Raw genomic sequence first — 18,063 nt, 5'->3', positions numbered from 1 at the left:
TTTGGTTATCTTCAGTCCAGCTGTCAGGATGTTAAAGCTTCTTACCCTTGGAACCCTCAAAAATCAAAACACATTGATACAAAAGTAATCCAAATCCAAGATGTTTTATTCTGTATCCTCCAACGGTATCTTCTTTGGTAAAAAAGCTTAAAAAAATATATAGCTTTTAATAAAGCATTGCAATTCTTTAGATTCCCATGTCCAGCGTTTGGCCCACAGAAGGCTGCTGGTCATGTCCAAAGCTATTCTGAGAATAGAATGAGGAAGACACCTCGGCCAGCACGGACTCATTAGTTATTTAGCTTCATTGTTGTCAGTGAATAGACACTGATATAGCAGCTTTCACCGGCCTCTAGCAGGTTACTCTCCTATGAACCAATCACAGCCTTGGAGTGGTTGAGGGGTGGTAGCTCAGCCTGCAAGGCACAATTTATATTCATTTAAACAGGGGGATGCTGGCCAACTGCTCTAGCCCCATCACCCCATCCCACTGCTTGATGGCCCAGCTGTGGCCTGAGCTGGACATACTGATCCCAGCTAGGCTGAAGGAGTGCCCTCTGACCCTGAGCAGATTTCAGTCAAAATAAAGACTGCACATAACTGCCAAATTAACAGGAAATGCTATTCTTAAAAAAACTCAACTTTGGGAGAAGAGCAGACTGACATATTTTCCACTGTTTAGAAATCACTATAATGATAAAGTCCTACAAACACATAAGATTAAAATGCAATCACTTTATATACCAGTTCAGCAAGGTATAGTGGATGGGTAAGAAGTGCATCTTATTTTGCTGTAGTGTTTGTGCCCTGCAACAGGCCGGCAAATTATCTATCCTCTTTTACACTAATTACAGCCACAATCTTTCTGCTCACATGTGTTTTAGTTTAACACTCTAAAACCAGATGAATTTCACTTTTAAATTCATGTGTTTACATGTTTTGGACATGGAACATTTTGGTGGTAACATGTGTGAAGCACCTGTAAATACCCATGTGAAACCTTTGTGATTACATGTGCATTATATGGTACCACAAGTGCTACCATGATTGTGTCTTTTCATCTCTCTTTAAATCTGTACTTTAAACCCCAAAGAAGAGTTGAAGGGGTTGGCTTCTGTGACTATTCCATGACTGCATAGACGGTTTTTAAATTACGGTTAGAGTGCCTCAGACTCAATGCTGCTACTCTTACCATCAACTTTAGGGGGGGAGGAGGTAAAAAGTCCTATAATGCCCTTACCACTTCAGTGTTAGGGTTAGGGAAGTGTCCTGTGCACTGAAACAGGGATCTGTACATTGTTATACATGGATAATAAACTTTTCTAGTCTCAGCAACCACTCAAAATGCTTTACAGTACAAGCCATATTCACCTTTTCACGCAGGCACTCACAAACTACCACTATAATACTACTAAAGGGTTCAGTGTCTTGCTTCTTTTGGCATATTGACTGTAGGAGCTGGGGATCGGACCACCAACCTTCAACATAATTTCTTGTGGTGTGTGCACAGGAACCAAACATCCTCCTTGAATTACATTGAATTTAAAAATAAAGAATAAAGAAATAATCAATAGTGACACCCACATTGCCACAAAACAAGTATGTACATGTGCGATTATGAATATGTATACACACATATAAAATGGAAGAATAGCTAGGGCAGCTGTGGCTGAGGGGTAGAGCGGTCCTCCTCCATCCTGAAGGTTGGCAGTTCGATCCCCAGTCTTCCCCATCTGCATGCCGTAGTGTCCTTGGGCAAAATTTCCCCCCATAGAATAACAAAGTGCTGCTAACAGATGTACTGTATCAATGTGTGTGTGAATGGGTGAATGTAAAACTCTACTATAAAGAGCTTTGAGTGGTCATCAAGACTAAAAAAGCGCTATATAAATTCAAAACCATTTAAGTAGTAGTTGCTGAGGCCTGTCAATATTCACATGACTATTGGAACATAGTTTGATGTATATATCTATGTATCGATACAATAAATTCCCAGGTGTTGCTATTGGTTGGTCAGGATCATAAAGTGCATTAGTTCTCACAGACATGTATCACTATGCCCCTGACCCATTTTGCCTCACAGATGACTCAAAACCTAACTTCTGACATGGCGGTTGTGCGATGGAATTAAAATGCACTGGGTCTCTCTTATCATTGTCTAGGAGCAAGTGAATAACACCTGGCAGTTTTTTTTGTGTGGGAACAAACTATGCATTCTATACCACTTTCAAAGTTCACATCATACAACATGATCAGGTCAAACCTTAAGCTATTTTCCCAAAAGGCATCATAATCTTCAAATCCTAAACCCTAAAGGAAATTTGTCTCTTCCATTGGCCCTCCAGCCACAGTACACATCTAGAGTTAAGTGATGAAAGATGTTGAGCTGAAAGAACCTGGATGTGCTGCAGAGGTGTTCAGTCTGTAGTCCCCATGTACTGTGTATATGCTGTTTGAGCCTGTTTCCTTACACAACAAACAACCCACAGGACTGACATGTATATTATGCAATACACACTAAGCTCTGGCCTAGATTGAACCTCCACACAACCTGTGTTCCTACTCCCCCTTATGGGTTGAGTAGGAATTTCAAGGGTTTAAAAAGACCGCCTGTTCTAACAATGTCTATAGAACTTGGCTTCATGGTTTGGTTTTATTGTTGTTTTTCAAGTGTATAGATTATTTTAACATTGTATTGTTTGGAGTAGGAAGAGACTAGAATTGTTTTAACAATTGAAAACTTCTCCTACATTTTCTGTGTTGGAAGACAGTTTTCAGAATTTCAGAATCAGAATCAGAATTCTTTTATTTGCCAAGTATATTTGCACATACAGGAAATTGCCTTGGTGTCATTGGTGCACTTAAAACAAAAATATATAACAAAATAGAATAAAATAGAATGAAAATATATACAGTAACAGAGTTATGGACACGTGCGGTGCTAAGGTGCAGTGATTGGTGATTCCCTGTAGTTTTCTCCAATGAGGCCAATGAATCAGTAAATCCTCCACCTACGTCGACATCTTCTTGATTATCAATCAATCAAATTTTATTTGTATAGCCCATATTCACATATCACAACTTATCTCATAGGGCCTTAACAAGGTGGGACATTCTTTGGCCGTAACCTTGAACAATAAGTTTATGAGTAGGAAAAACTGAAAAACAAAATCTATTAACAGGGGGGAGAAAAAGTCGAGAGATCATCATGTGAGGGCTCCCTCTCCAAGGACAGACAGAATTGCAATGGATTCTGCGTGTAACTGAACATGTCAACAAAATTACAATATGTTGTCTGTTCCCTTATTCAATAATTCTTATATAGTGCTCTGGAGTGTTTACTTACCTTGCGTGAGTCATTATGTTTGTATATTTTTCTTCTTTGAATCACAGTGGGAAACATAGCCGTGGCTCTGTCTTGGCCTCCACTAACCAATGTGTTTTCCTCAGCTAGACTTCTCTATTAACGTTGACTCAACAACCATGAGCTGCAGATTCTTTCTGAGCAATGTGAGAAGTCTCTCCTGAGAGAAGAAGCAACCCAGCTCCTCCTGTAAGCAACCGAGCCTCATTTACTGCAGTGCTCTGCTGGTATATTGGCCTGCACCACCAAGTGCTTCAACTCATAGAGAATGCTTTCTCCTGGACAGAGCGGTCAATTAAGCAACAAAGTCTACACTTGATTTCAGCTTTGGACAGAAAGTAACACTGTGCTACTCTTTCATTGACTTGCCTATAAATGGTTTCAGAGAGCAGTGTGTGTGGCCTCTATTAATGTTCAATCGGATTTTTTACAGATTTCTTTAGGTGTCCCACAAGGTCCTTTTATGGAGCCTGTTCTGTTTGCAGTTATAGATGATAAAACTAAGTCAATGTTCTTTACGGGAGCCAAAATGTTGATCAAAACAATCTCCTAATTTTGACAATAAATACAAATTAATGAAAGAGTATAAATACCTTGGAATCTGAAATACTAAATTGATCATATTCATGTTAATTCTTGGCCCTCTCTCTTTCTCTGTTGGGTCTTTCTTATCTTTATGAAGCTCTTATTGGTCATTCACCGCCTACCTCCCTGCTGTCTCTTGATGTGGACTCCCATCAAAAATTCGAATGGATTACGCTGCAGTTGCAAACAGTTTTTACTGAGCAAATGCAACATGGAACATCATACAGAACAAGCTCAACTCATTTGTATCCTTAGCGCAATTTAAGTTTTAAATCTCATCTAAAAATGTGAATTGTTTTAATTAGGGTTAGGTTTAATTTTAAAGTTTATGAACTGTACTTATTCCTAAGGCTTTAATTTTTACTCTTGCTTTTGCTCTTTTGCAAATCTTTTTCTTATTTGTGCTTTCTTGGAATGTTGAAATAAAGGTTGAATGAAACTTATCAAAATAAGAATGAAAAGCATCAAAAGGGCAATGCATCCATTGCAGTTCCGTTGTGAGAAGGAATGGAGCATTCACTCTTGAAATATAAGATTCTCTTTTAGGAATTAAGAGTCACAATTCTATAAGATCGCCCCTCGTCTATTACCCTAAAATAATATCATAATAAAGTGGACACAGGCAGTAAAGCGTTACTACTTGGCAAAGTTGTGACCACTGTACAGACAATGCATCAAATTTGACCAGGGTGTATATATCAAAATAAGTATATCGAGGTATCCCCCTGAGTGGGTAGTCTCCTGTGAGAAAGGTATAACTGTCACAGCTTAATTTTCCAGAATGATATTCAGCAAGTTCAAGGGTATACTGCTGAACTGTGGCTCAGTTAAAAAGACTTAGAAGTAATTTAAAAACTGAGAAAATCTCCAATATTCAGCGAGAACACTTTACAATTATGAAAAATACTAAACAGAGTTTGACATATTTGTTGCAGCAGCTCCACCAGTTCAGGACCCCAGATGTCATGCGTAATATCAGGTCGGTGAGCAGGACTATACGAAGTCAGAACTCAGCTCAAGAGATTGATAGGCTTTGCTTTTTCTCTTCATTAAAGGGCACAATCTCTTAGTAAAGTAATATAGTGTTGTTTTAATATGGAGTTTTGATTAAAAAGAGTAATGCAGTTTGATTTAATCCACACAAACAAAAAAAAGATTAGATTTAATCTAATTCATTTTTGTATTTATATAAAATGTTGCATTTCGGTATATACTGTATATAGAGCTGCTAATTTTTGGATATTTTTGAAAATGGAAAGCGCCTCCTCCTTCAAGATTTGCGTTGGATGTGGTTAAAGGTATAGTTTACCCAAAAAGGAAAATTCACTCATTATCTACTCATCACTATGCCGATGGAGGGGTGGATGACGTGTCCACAAAACTGTTTTGGAGTTTCAGGAGTAAACATCGCTGCAGCCAAATCCAATACAATTGAAGTACATATCGACCAATTCTTCAGATGTGAGAAAAAATAAATTAAAAAAACTCCATACTGCTCCTGTGACGTCATCCAAGTGTACATCAGAGACGTGGTCAGTCATAATAGGCTGGCAGAATTTAGCATAAACTTTCACTCAACCCAACATGTATGTGTGGTCCCCCCACATCCAACCGATGAGCTGCAGGAGTTAACCATCTGATACCATTCACCAAGTAATATTACCACCAAATTTGGTGAGAATACATTATTATATATACACATTATTTCCACGCAAGCACGCACACACATCTTATTCAGCACCAGTTTCCTGTGATGATCTATTGTTTTCAACAGACAAAATGAATATGACATGAAGATTTCACAGCTTAATTACTTGTTAAAGAGTGACTCCTTTAACATGTGGACAAATATCAAAATAGTTGATTTTATTTATACTGTGTTAAAGTTATAAACACATCAGGCAGTGGTTTTACACATCACCATACAGACATGGGACTCAATCAATCTTGTTGATAATCTCCCGAAGCTAATTACAGTACAGTGATAATCATTTCTCGGCCTTCTTGTTGCAGAAACAATTAAAAATCAAACAATCATTGGTTTTTCAACAAACCTAATCTGACCAAACCATGGTTTGGATGTCATGTAGTTACAACTTTGCCCACATTAGGGCTTTAGGGCGATCATCAATCAAATGTCTGACTCAGTGATGTCTGAATCTTACTTGCAGCTTGGCAAACTTGTTCGAACTTCAAGTTCTTAATCGTTAAATCATTTTAAAACCGCCTTCCCATTATAGTTTCTTCCTTTATATTAATATATTTCCTTCAACATATTTAGACACCAAGTTTATTAATCCAAACAGAGGTGTGGTTCCATAACCTTCTGAAATCCAAAGCAGCTGAAGTATAAATATTGTATTTCCTCCAGCAAAACATTTCATGGAATTTAAACTGGGCTGCATAAACATAAAAAGAAATCCAAAGACCTTCATCCAAATATGAAAAGATGAACCTTAAAGCCTCAGTATGCTTCAAACAATATGTTGATGGGGTCATCTAGTGCTGTCTGCAAATCTTTCATAGCAGAATTGAAGGAGCTGTGTTTGATAATTTCTGCAACTTTCTGAAACTGACGAGAATCAATCACACCCATGTTACACAGTGACTGGAAAGGAACTGGGATGTGTGAAACTGCCCCCCAAGCTTTCTTCACACATCTATTGTCACTTTCTTAAAAGAGACTGTATATTTGATGTTGTCATATTCATTTGCACAAATAATTGTGTCAAGACTACAAAGACACAGTATTTTTCACCTGTCCTCAACTGGGGTCCTTAAAAAAAAATGGTCGTAACACTTTTACCTTTATATATAAATGTCAACTGTTCAACTTGACTTGAAGCATACCAAGGCTTTAATACAATAAGATCATGTCTCCTTTGATTTAATGTTGTCATTGCACTTTCACAGCAATGTTCATTAACTGATCTAAGGCAACATCCATACTAAGGCATATTAGTTTTAAAGCAAGTATTTAGTATAGTAAGAGCAACAATTTAGCTTTTCTTGGAATGACAGCGTAAGCAATTCTTTCCTTTACTGCTGGTAGTCAATTCAAGTTTAAGATCCAATCAAGAAGCAAATCATTATTTAAAAATGCCTGTTCTAGCCCCCAACAGACTGAAACACTGGAGCCTGGAGTTTTCTAATCAAAACCGGGCCAGTTTTGAAAGGTGTTCATTTTAGAGGCTTAAACGCTTGTGAGTCTTTTAAAACAAATAATATTAATGTGGACGTAGCCTGAGAACAGCAGTGCTGAAAATATGGGAAAAACTCCTTCCTTGATGCTCCCACACTTTTAAACATCGGTTCCTTGTCCTGTAGCAAAAATCATCAGGACCATTTTATTATTGAGTGTCATTCAGATTTTCTTCTTGCGCTCTGGCATCTTAATTAACTTCAATGTATTTCTTCCTACCAATAGGTCCAAAGGTCTCCTCTAGTAATGCCACTGTAGGTGTAGCCCTGATTCAGGACCATATCACACATCACAGTCCAGTTAATATCTCCTGGAACTCAGACATCTCAAGTCACTGAGCAGTTACAGGTTGTTTTATGCGCTCACCTTATGCTAGGTGATCTTCTAAACAATCTGTAAGGTAGGGGAAAATGACAACAGGCAACTGTAAAGCAACAAAACCATGGCATGTCTCTATAATTACAGTCAATACGAATCACGTACAGTCAAAACGAATCACGTACAGTCAAAGATGGCTCAAGATGTCGTCCTGGCAGTGCTTTTGGTGCTTACAGCAAAAGTACACAACAAATTTTATTTTTTTTCTGCAGTTCTTAGCACTCAGTTAGTGAAAAAGATAATGTAGGGTTTGTACTGACTTCAATAGAGGAGACCCTTCTTGGTCAGACCAAATCATTGTACTGAATATTTTGCATCCATCTGACATTGTTCGTCCCCATCTTCGTTTTCTTATCATCTGCTGAGCAGACACCCTTCCCGACAGATTTTATGAGCTGCTCAGTGAGTTTGACAGTGATACAGAATGGACAGCATTTCGCAGCTTGTTCATGCTGGATCCAAGTTATTGCACTTTGAGAAGTTCAGTCTGCTCAATTACAATTTCTTCAATGTAGCATTAATGAGAAAGCCTGTCTCCTTAAATGATAACCATCAGGGCTATAGTGACTCAGTTCAGCAGTGGATATGGCCTTTGTTTACCACATAATACCTTGTAGAAGTTTTTCATTTCCTTTGTACACTCTGTTTCTGATTAGTTCTATAGACTTAAACCAATAACATGACGTAGGTAGTTGGGTCAAATTTAACAACTTTCAAAAACATTATACAATTGTTTTTTTCTCCAAAGTTGTGTCTTCTAGTGTGTGGAAACTATCGCAGACTTTGAAACACACTCTCCTTGTTTATGATTCAAAGAATTTTCTGTAACACCCTTCATTTACAGCTGCTGCAAACAGCAACAATGTGATGTTAACTCTACATTTGGCCAATTTTCACAGAAATAAAAATACATAAAACGAAGTGGGCCTATAAAGCAAGGCACATTGCCAATAGCTCTTTTGAAACAGTGTTTAAGGGTAGACTCTTCCTACAAGTTTGAACTCCATGTGAGGTCTGTGTGGCCATGGACCTACTGATCCTGAATGAGCACCCTATTTTAGAACCTTCCCTGACAAAGGGGCCTGGGTCAACATTTGATCTTGCAGCTCCACTGATGTGTAGCCCCAGCTGTGATACTTCAGTCCCTTCATGAACTACTGCGTCAGCTGATATTCTTTGGTCTCAGAGAGTTCCTCTGAGTAAGGCTGTCTCCCCTCTTAAACCTTTATTCACATTGAATAAGACTTTCAGCTCCAGCTGATGTCATACTTCATCCATCCCTCTGGTGGAGCCAGGAGCACCCTTCGGCCTCGGTACAAGAAACTGACTACGCCTCTGTAACCTGTACGGGGGACTCCAGATTTCAAGTCATCCATCACCCCCAGATTTCGAGCAAAGACTTTAAAACTGTCACGGCTGGAGTACTGCACTCTGTATGGTCCATGATCTCTTAAGCTGCCCCCTTGTTGCAGTTCTTCAATTTTCACCAGTGGTGCACTGTAAATCTCTTTGATAAACTTTTCATCGTACTTCTCTTTTAACAAATAAGACAAATCCTGTTTGGTAAAAGGCACAAATTGAGTATTTAGCTTAATATAACGAAGGTACTGGTCAAAGAATTGACCTAAACTCACGCCTTTACGGCCAAAGGTGATAGTCCGTGAGATTTCTGGGCGGATGCAAGAGCGGTCCTTGCGCTGCTCTGGTTGACGCATCCAGTCATCCCAGAAGGCCAAGGGCCATTTGGGTTCAAGTTCGTCCCACATGTTCTTCAGCAGCATCCAGCCAAGCCCGGGAAAAAAATCTGTTCTATGGAGGAGACCAGCCTTGGATGGATCCACCAAGGCGTCTCTACCATTATCGTTCCAGGCAGAAACACACCACAGGGTGGGGTCAGCACGTAAAATTGGGTACAGAGCTTGGAAATACTCAAAGAAATCCGGTGCCACCTGAAGAGAGAAGACAGATGTACAGTGGTGAGACGCTGATTCTTGAGTACAGTGCAATCAAGGAAAGAAAAGAATGTGTATGGGGGGCATTCGTAATTTCAACTCTTGAAGCTTACAAGTATCTTAAATTGTACACCTAAATTAATTTGACTCTGCTTACAACACAGCATCAAATAATTACACTTTTATGTTTATATTGACTATTTTCATAGTTTTGGCTATTATTTCTTTAACTTAAAATAAAAACAGTGTCACCATTTCATTCAAATTTGCGAATAAAAATAGATGTATGCAAACTGTAAAATGCTTGTTGGTGCATGTGTGCAAATAACATGTTCAGTGCAAGCAAGGGGTGTATAACACCATGACGGAGTCACTGCGCTGAAACAATGTTGTCTATTTAAAATACTGATTGATTTCAGGACTGAACTCAGAGCCAGTCAGAGAACCTGGTTAAGGAAGCTGTTGGACCAGTGTCGTCCTCTGCGTCTCAATTCTTTCTCAGCCCTAAAACCCATATCAATATTATTAAAAGGACGTCATTAAAATAATAAACATGTGATGAGACTAGTTAATTAGACAGAAATCTTTGGGTGGGGGCTGCCCAAAGTATTTCCAAACAGGAATATTTTGTCTGCTCTACACCTTAAACTTCTTTACTTTTCAGTCAATGAAAGTGACATTGTTTGACTACCGTCCGTCATGCAGTGCATTAAGAACAGCAACACAAAGACTTGCGAGACAGACAACCATAATAGTGCCAATAGCCATCAATCAATAAAGTAGTCTGTCTTTCGGTTCAAATTAAATGATCGGTCAGAATACCTGTCGGTCACTAACCGACCAGCCTCTCTTTGAACACCCTGCCTGTGGTCTCTCTACGCATGACCAGAGTCTTACGCCGTAAGAGAAATACACTGCTGAAGCAGTGACGATAGCCAGAAGTTAGTGAGATAGTCACAGAAAAGTCATCCTCTGGCAGTTGTCAGTAAGTACATGTTCACATGGGTGTAACTTTGACAAGACTGTCGATGGAAGGGACTGGGATGTATGACTGCATTTTTTTTAAGCGGGTTGTCCAGTAACCAAGCACTCCATTCAACTCTCTATCAATCTATCTCTATCAAAACTATTGTTTTACTGTGCTAACCTGAATATTAATATATTTTCTAGTATCAAAGCACTCAGCGTTCTATACGTTTTCCAAATGAATCAGATTGCACACAGAGGACATTTTGACTTGGAACAAAAATTGTTGATGGCTCTATAGTTGATTACTGCTCAGTTTCAACAGTGACTAAAGAGCAGTTATTATTATAAGTGTTCTGTGAAGAGTACAAAAAAATTACTCACTAAACGTAAAAACAAAAAAATAAAAACTTCCCAGTGACTGATAAGATTATTGTATAAAAAAATATTAGATTGGTAATACTGATGCATTATGTATTGTAGAAAACTATAGGACGTTTAGAGGGGAAATGGACACTGTCTTTGTAATTATGTAATTATGTCCCTGGTTGAAATTAACTTTGATTTCTTTCTGTTTAAAGAGAGATTAGCCAAACAGAGGGAGTTGGTCTCTGAGTTGTTGGTAAGGAAAAAAGGAAACCATTGCAGAACAGTTACGTAAGTAAACCCAGATTTCCCCCCCCCCACTGACAAAATAATTGCTGTTTTATGGGGCAAAGTTCCTCCCTTGAGCTCTTGGTTATAGTCAGAATTACTTTGAATTTCCTGTAAGTCATTTCCTGCTGCTGAAGCACTTTTTAACCAGCCATATGTTCACTCTGATGTGTTTTAAACAACGTCAAGCAGCAGGAGGACTTTTGCAATTTCACTGGCTGCTCTGTTCAGTGGTAGCACATATAATCAAATAATACATTTAAATCGGATGGGATAACAACTGTTCATCTGATCGGTACCTGATATTAGCTCCCTCTCCCAAGTAGCAGTTATTGCTCCGAACCACACACAACCCTCTGCAGTTAGATATATGATATACATGCTGTAGAATGGTTGACAGGCAGCCAGACAGGGCTGAAAAAGCTGCTGCTGCACATTTTGAGAAATCTCTTCAATGTTACAGCTCCAGTCTCTATTAACCCACATCTGACAGTAAGCCAAATGTAATAACACTTTTACCGTGAAAAGGCCAACTACCTAAAACCTGTCAGACCCACCAATGGGAGCCTAGTTTCAAACATCAGAAGTTTCCTTCATTGTTTCAGTTTGGTTGGAGATCAAACAGCTAACAGTCAAAGCTAGTATATTTGTAAATGTGCACAAATGAATGCATGGAAAATGAGCAGAATACATACTTGATTAGATGGTAATGCCATCAACACACAGGGTTTTAGTTAAACTCTTTCATTCAGTGTAACCATAATTATTATAGTCACTAGGGGTAAAACTATTTGTACCAACTTAATAGGTTACTTAGATACTTCAGGGCATTTAAGTCAAGAGCTTGTTTCATTGAGATCTATTTTACTGATCTGTATCATTAGAGGGCAGTTTTAGTTTGACCAGTCAAATCTGTTGATGTGTGGCTAGATTAAAGGAATAAAGTTCTACATTGAGAATTGGCTACGGTGTTTACCAAGAGTCTTTCTTTAACACATGAACAAAGCGGGAGGATCTCTACAGAGACGTGTTTCTCAGGTGAGAGGTGGAGCTGAGAGGTGGAGCAGCCAGGTGCAGCAGGCAGAGGCAGGGAGTGACCTATTAACTCTGCTGCGTAGATCACATGATTTTGTTTACTGCATCCCGACCGAAGTCAGTTCTCATCACCACAAACTCTCTTGACATCTTCGTCTGTGACTTCTACGTGTATGACACCGCTTCTTCTCTGGGAGATATTTGTTTTTGTATTTTTGCGTCCGTCGCGTTTTAGAAGGAAAGAGAGAGAGAGAGGAAGAGGGCGAGTGGAGTCAGGACTGGCTGAACTAAGGAATGCATACATGAAGCTATGAACAAAGATTTCACTCAGTTAAGAAAGTATTTACTATATCGGGTCAGAGACCTCAGCTGAATTGTGTTGCTATGAATGTGTGTCTCTGTGTATATGTCTGCGAGTAAAGTAATGCATGGTTACATCAGAAAGGAGAAGGTCTGAGAGCACTCACCTCCAGGTCATCCTCCACTACAACCACAGTAGACTGGGAAAAGGTGTTGAACACTTGGTTGAGTGCCCAGCGATAATGTCTGGCAATTTTGTAGTAGCCCTGGAACTTCCTGTGTTCTGGCCGGACTCTGATGTCCGACAGGTCTGGCTGGCTTATGTGCGTCACTTGATCTCCATATGAGCCAATCACACGAGCAGTCTCGGCATGGCCACAGTCCTGGCTGACAATAATTGGATATAGTTGTGGAGAAGGGCGGTACTGTATCAGTCTATCGAGGCTCCGTTTAACTGTTACCCTGTCACAAGCAATTACTAAAATGGGAATGACAACCTGTGGGCTGGCAACAGAAGTGGGCAAATTATTATGTTCAGCAACATCTTCCTTTATTTCAGTGGCTTGGTGCTGTTCTAACTTAAAGTTTGGGGCTACTGTATGAACAGGCTTCTGTGTAAGTTGTACGTCAGTTTGGGTCCTGTCATCTACACTGTCCTTGACAGGAAAGGGAGGATTTGATGGCTGGTGGACAACCTCTTCTTTGACTTCTTTTTTATCATCCGTTTGTCTCTTACCAACATCCTTCTGCCGAGCCCACACAGCCCTGTGACTTTCAATCTGCTTCAGTAGCTTTTTCTGCGTCTCAAGTTGGATTTCGACTTCCTCAGCCAGCCGGATCACCTCTCCAGCTAGATTGATCTGGCCTCCTTTCCCTCTGCCCACACCCCACTCCTCCTTTCCTCCTGGTTCGGCTCCTCCACCTTCTCCGGGGCGGCCGATGGGAGGGCGACCCCAAAGATAAAGTAGAAGCAAAGCATTCCAGGCAACAAACAGGAAAGCACTGCATAGTATTAGAGAACCTTTCTTGCGAACCATGGCCCAATGTCACAAGAAAAGGGATATGAAAAGGCTGCAATAGGGAACAATTGATGGAACCAGAGTGAGAAATGTACACACAAAGGCAGCAATCTCAGATGGGTAGGAATTAGATTTCAAGTCACATTGCAATTATTTCAAAATTTAGAATCATCCTCTCTTTTGTCCAGGAGGGTGTTAAGGTGGGGACTCTCCAGATTGAGATTAATTCACATGATTCTGCTGTGGAATTCAAAATTCCAAGAAATTCCAAGGAGATAGGCAATGAGCAGAGACAGCTCTCAAACAAGTTCAGCAAGGGGAGGTTCGAAAGTGAGAAGGGGGAAGTGGGGTCGCTATAGGTTGAGGGAATGTGACTCCTTGGTTGTTATCCTTCCGCCATTATCCTGAAAATAGAGCATGAAAACAAGTGATCAGCAGAGTGCATGCAGCTCATTTTAACTTTCAATAATAAAGCCTTACAAGCTGACACTGCAGATTTTTTGAACTTGTACAGCTTCTTGTAGTAAACATTTACCACTTGCTTCAATGACTAAAATTGTCTCTAGATGTTTACAGTTCAACAATTAAATACATTTCCGCATTGTACCAGAAGTTAAGTTTCATATTGTTAGTGAAATCCAAACATTTCAACCAATACTACTATCAAAACTACAAATGAATTTGAAACAGCATAATGCAACAATCTCTCATTTTACAGGGCTTTCTATGAAGGCCGGGTTGACAGCCACACAAATCTACTACTCATTTTAGTCCAGCAAGCTTCTTAATAATATTTAATTTGATTTAAATAAAATAATGTATGTGTCATGTTTGGGCAAAATCAATCAAATCCAAAACAGCATCATTTTATCAGACAGACTAAATATTTGGATAGACCAAAATGTAGATACATGACATGATGGAAGTTCACATTCCTGAACAGTCACTTCTGAGACGCCAAGAGAGGCGTACTGAGCAACTAATGTCAACAAAGGTGTCAGATGTTCAGATGTGCAGAGGAATAAAGCAAGGTGGACAATAAGTGTCCTTAAACACTGCATGCAGTGTGATAACTTCTCCCAACTCTGAAAGCCTACTGTCCCAGACTAGAACAAACTCGGGCCAACTTGGGGGTTAGTTCAAAACTATAAAATCCACCGTAACTGAAACTGTAGTGGGCATCACATAACTAGCAACAAATTGTATTCATCATAGCTGGACAAGATATTCAAAGACTTGCTATGTGCTACCTACATATTCTACAGTTCATACTAACTCTGGATTCATCACTAATCCCTCAGTGCGCAATAGTACCTCTTGTACATTCTCATTTGGCTAGTTGTTGAAGAGCGAAGGAGTCAAACTGCACGAAATCCAAGAAAACATTCAAAGTGGAATCATTGTATTTAAGAACACAAAGGCATTTCAGAGACACAAATGTTAAAATCAGATTTTGTAAAATGCTTTCAGACTGGCAATGAACTTAGGACATTTTCCTGAAACTCTCTGGAAAGGCAGTATGTGAGAATGCAAATATCAGAGTCAGTTGCTTTGGACAATTTCCGGACCTTTTTCCAGCAAGCCCCAAAGTCATGAGAAAGTCCATGTAAGAATACAACAGGAAAATGCCCAGATGCGAACAAGTCAGCAAGTTTCATAATATTTCTGATATTCAACAGGTGCAAAACTGAATAAACAAAAAGAATAAAAACATCTAAGACTAAAAAAATATATATTGATGCAGTGATGAAAGAGGTGAGCGAGTGAGTGAAGGGTGTCCCTCTGATTCGTCTAGAGGAGCTCCACGGAATTAGAAAAGCCTAAACCAATTAGTGCTGATAAATATAGGCTGACAATAATCTTCTAAGGACGGACGTTTGGCTACAGGTAACAGATGCTGTGATTAGTACTGGATCTTGGACTGTGCTTCACTGCCCTGATATCTTCTCCATTAGTTTACATAAGTGTATAGAAAGGTCACATGTTTGAAGAGTGACAAATGTGAGAATCAATATGAGTGTGTACAAGTAGCACACAGTTCCAAATGCAATCCAGATCAAGAACACAACAACATTATACAAGAGAGACCAAGGAAATAATCACACTTCAGTGTTGCAGTAAGTTAGCGGGCATTTTAGCCTTTTCAAGACAGCAAAGCTTTTACAGATTAGCTTAGATGATTCGCCAAACTCTAAAGTTTAGAATCTAAACTTTAGATAATCAGATATGTTAAGACTCAGTCACCTAATGCACAACTTTGAAGGTCCCTGGTAATTTCACATCATCTTTCTCAACGTTTGTTCTTTTTAAAAATGGGTTAATGGAAGATTACACCAGGTCAAACAATTCACCAACCATTATTCCAATGATTAATGGTTCTGTAGATTATGTTTGTCATTTTGTATATAAAATGTCACAAAAAAGTGTACAACTGGCCATTTCAGTTTCCAAAAGCTGAAGTGAAATTATGCCTTCATCTGTCGAACAGTTCTCAACTGTCATATGAGGACCAACCCTGTCACATGACTCATGCAGCTGGGGAAAAAGTGGAATCTTTACAGCTTAAACTAACTTTAAATAGATATATAATGACATAATTTACAGTCACAGGGGGTGTATTCCAAATACAAGACTGTGGACAATTGTATCGCTATTTTTTAGAGAAGAAATGGGATTTCTTGCAGAACTGTGCTATAAAGCTGCAATGCTCTTTAGAGAGTACTGAATAAACTAATTGTAGGTCGCTTTGGATAAAAGCATCTGGCAAATAACATGGAATGGAATGTAAACTGATAACTGACTGTATATGCTACCTATCTGTTTGGGAAAGTTTATAGAAAGAAATGACTTCACCTTTAAAAAAAACACAAAAACTACTTGCAGACTCAATAAAGTTGGGCAACAAACGATCATCTGATGTACAAAAGTATCATTTCTGAGGGAAAGAAAATGGACATGGTCACATCCTTATTTTTTAAAGTGAGCATGCAAGTGTCAAGTACAGAAGAAACCCAGACGTCTAAAGAAATAATGCTTAAACAAGAAGTGAACTCCAAAGCAATCAAATATAAAGCCTAACACTAACCATACCTGAACTGGGATCAGCCAACAGATATGCCTGGTCTCCCCTTCGATCCTGGAGTAAATAATGCCAAACAGACAAATGGAGCTGATAGCGAACAGGAAGAGGGAACTGTTGCTCTTCTTACAAACTGTACCAGCTGAAACTCTATTCTTCTTGACCCCCTCCTCCCTCCGTCAGACAACGTGGAGCTGACTGGTAGGATCTCACCGAGGAGCCTGCGGCACAGACCGACTGAGGCACTGTACCGTCCAGCTTCACGTGACTACACTGTGGAAACGAGGGCTGAGAGGCGACGCCTCTAGTCGGCTAACACTTGAATACTGTTTACTTTCAGCTCATGCAAATGTCCACACTGCACTCAGCAAGTGTCTGGTCCGCTGAGATGATCCCCAGCTGTTACGCTTCACATACTTTTTGAAGGTACCCTGCTAGCTGACACGAAACTACCGGTAGCTAAGTCAAAGCACAGGATGTCCCAGGGTGTTAAAAGCAGCATGACCAGAGCCAGTGTTTTGTCATCTATACAACTATATCTTAGCATCGGGGATTGAAGCGTTTTAATAGCAAGCTAAGCCCTACTGCTAACATATGGTTGGCTAGCTAGCTAGCACCGAGGAACATAAGTGAAGGGTTTTCCATTCAAGAGCCGTACTGAATAAATATATAGATGTCGCATCTGAAGCTGGTGTAACTCACCTCTCACATGACGTGAACGACATGGTGCTGTTTGCATCGTGGAAGGACACGAGACTTGCACCGAGCTGCAGCACTCACCGGCTAGCTGACTAGCTAGCTAACGTTAGCTGGTGGAGCCACCCTTACATTTCCCTCGGTGTCACAATCACAGCACATATCTGTGGGTACACAGCGGCTCCACTGCTGCCAGGACCCCGACCTCTGGTTCACATTATCCCCCCAGCTCTGCTCTTTTATCCATCACCAGTGTCTGCTGCTGAGAGCAGGCTACAGTATGTGCTCCGTTACAGACCGTACACTGCCACCGGCATGTGTATTCAGACACTTCGTTCTGAGCCCTTTCCTGTGTCAGGTTCTCATACTCCAGCTGGGTCTACCACTGACTGTCTGCTCTGGTGACGGCATTTTTTATTTGACTACACACAACTACACTTCCGGTTTGTTGACTCCTGTGGGACCGAGTTGAACCGACCTGAGCCGAAATCTCATCCGTACCAATGTCACCTTTCCTATGTGTTTGTGCATATATAGTAGATATATATATATGGCCTCATAGTGTAGTAATGACTGAATGGAATCTTGCTTACCCACTTAGTTACTCATTTAGTGTGACAAAACACCCAGACATAAGCATAGCAATGTAGGATATGCAGTTAAATGTAGTGAGGAATGCACAGACCTGTAGTTTGGGGAAACTAAACAACTCCTTCACGAGCACATGGCACAGCACAGTTAGAACTGAAGAAGCCTCGTGGATTTGAGTTGAAACGTCTTCAAGAAACTCTACCAAGTCCAGTTGACCTGTTTTTTAAGAACTTGGATATACC

At 39.9% G+C, this 18,063-nt stretch overlaps 1 protein-coding gene across 2 annotated transcripts; it reads right to left on the bottom strand.

The window, feature by feature from the left end:
- Nucleotides 1–5,800: 5,800 nt before the first annotated feature.
- mgat1b (alpha-1,3-mannosyl-glycoprotein 2-beta-N-acetylglucosaminyltransferase b) lies at nt 5,801–17,625 on the bottom strand. 2 transcript variants are annotated; one of them, XM_061093055.1, is made up of 3 exons: nt 17,237–17,625; nt 12,604–13,859; nt 5,801–9,478 (listed from the first exon to the last, which is right to left on the bottom strand). In XM_061093055.1, exons 2-3 carry the CDS (start codon nt 13,471–13,473, stop codon nt 8,777–8,779), a joined length of 1,572 nt encoding a protein of 523 aa, XP_060949038.1. In that variant the 5' UTR covers nt 13,474–13,859; nt 17,237–17,625; the 3' UTR covers nt 5,801–8,776. The 2 variants fall into 2 exon arrangements, with proteins under 2 accessions (XP_060949038.1, XP_060949039.1); XM_061093056.1 differs by lacking the exon at nt 17,237–17,625 and adding an exon at nt 16,546–16,752.
- Between the last annotated feature and the right edge of the window lie 438 nt (nt 17,626–18,063).

This window comes from Limanda limanda, chromosome 19, assembly GCF_963576545.1.
Source record: "Limanda limanda chromosome 19, fLimLim1.1, whole genome shotgun sequence".
NCBI classification, from domain to species: domain Eukaryota; kingdom Metazoa; phylum Chordata; class Actinopteri; order Pleuronectiformes; family Pleuronectidae; genus Limanda; species Limanda limanda.
Note: the sequence above shows the minus strand (reverse complement) of the source record. Positions and strands in the feature narration are given on the sequence as shown.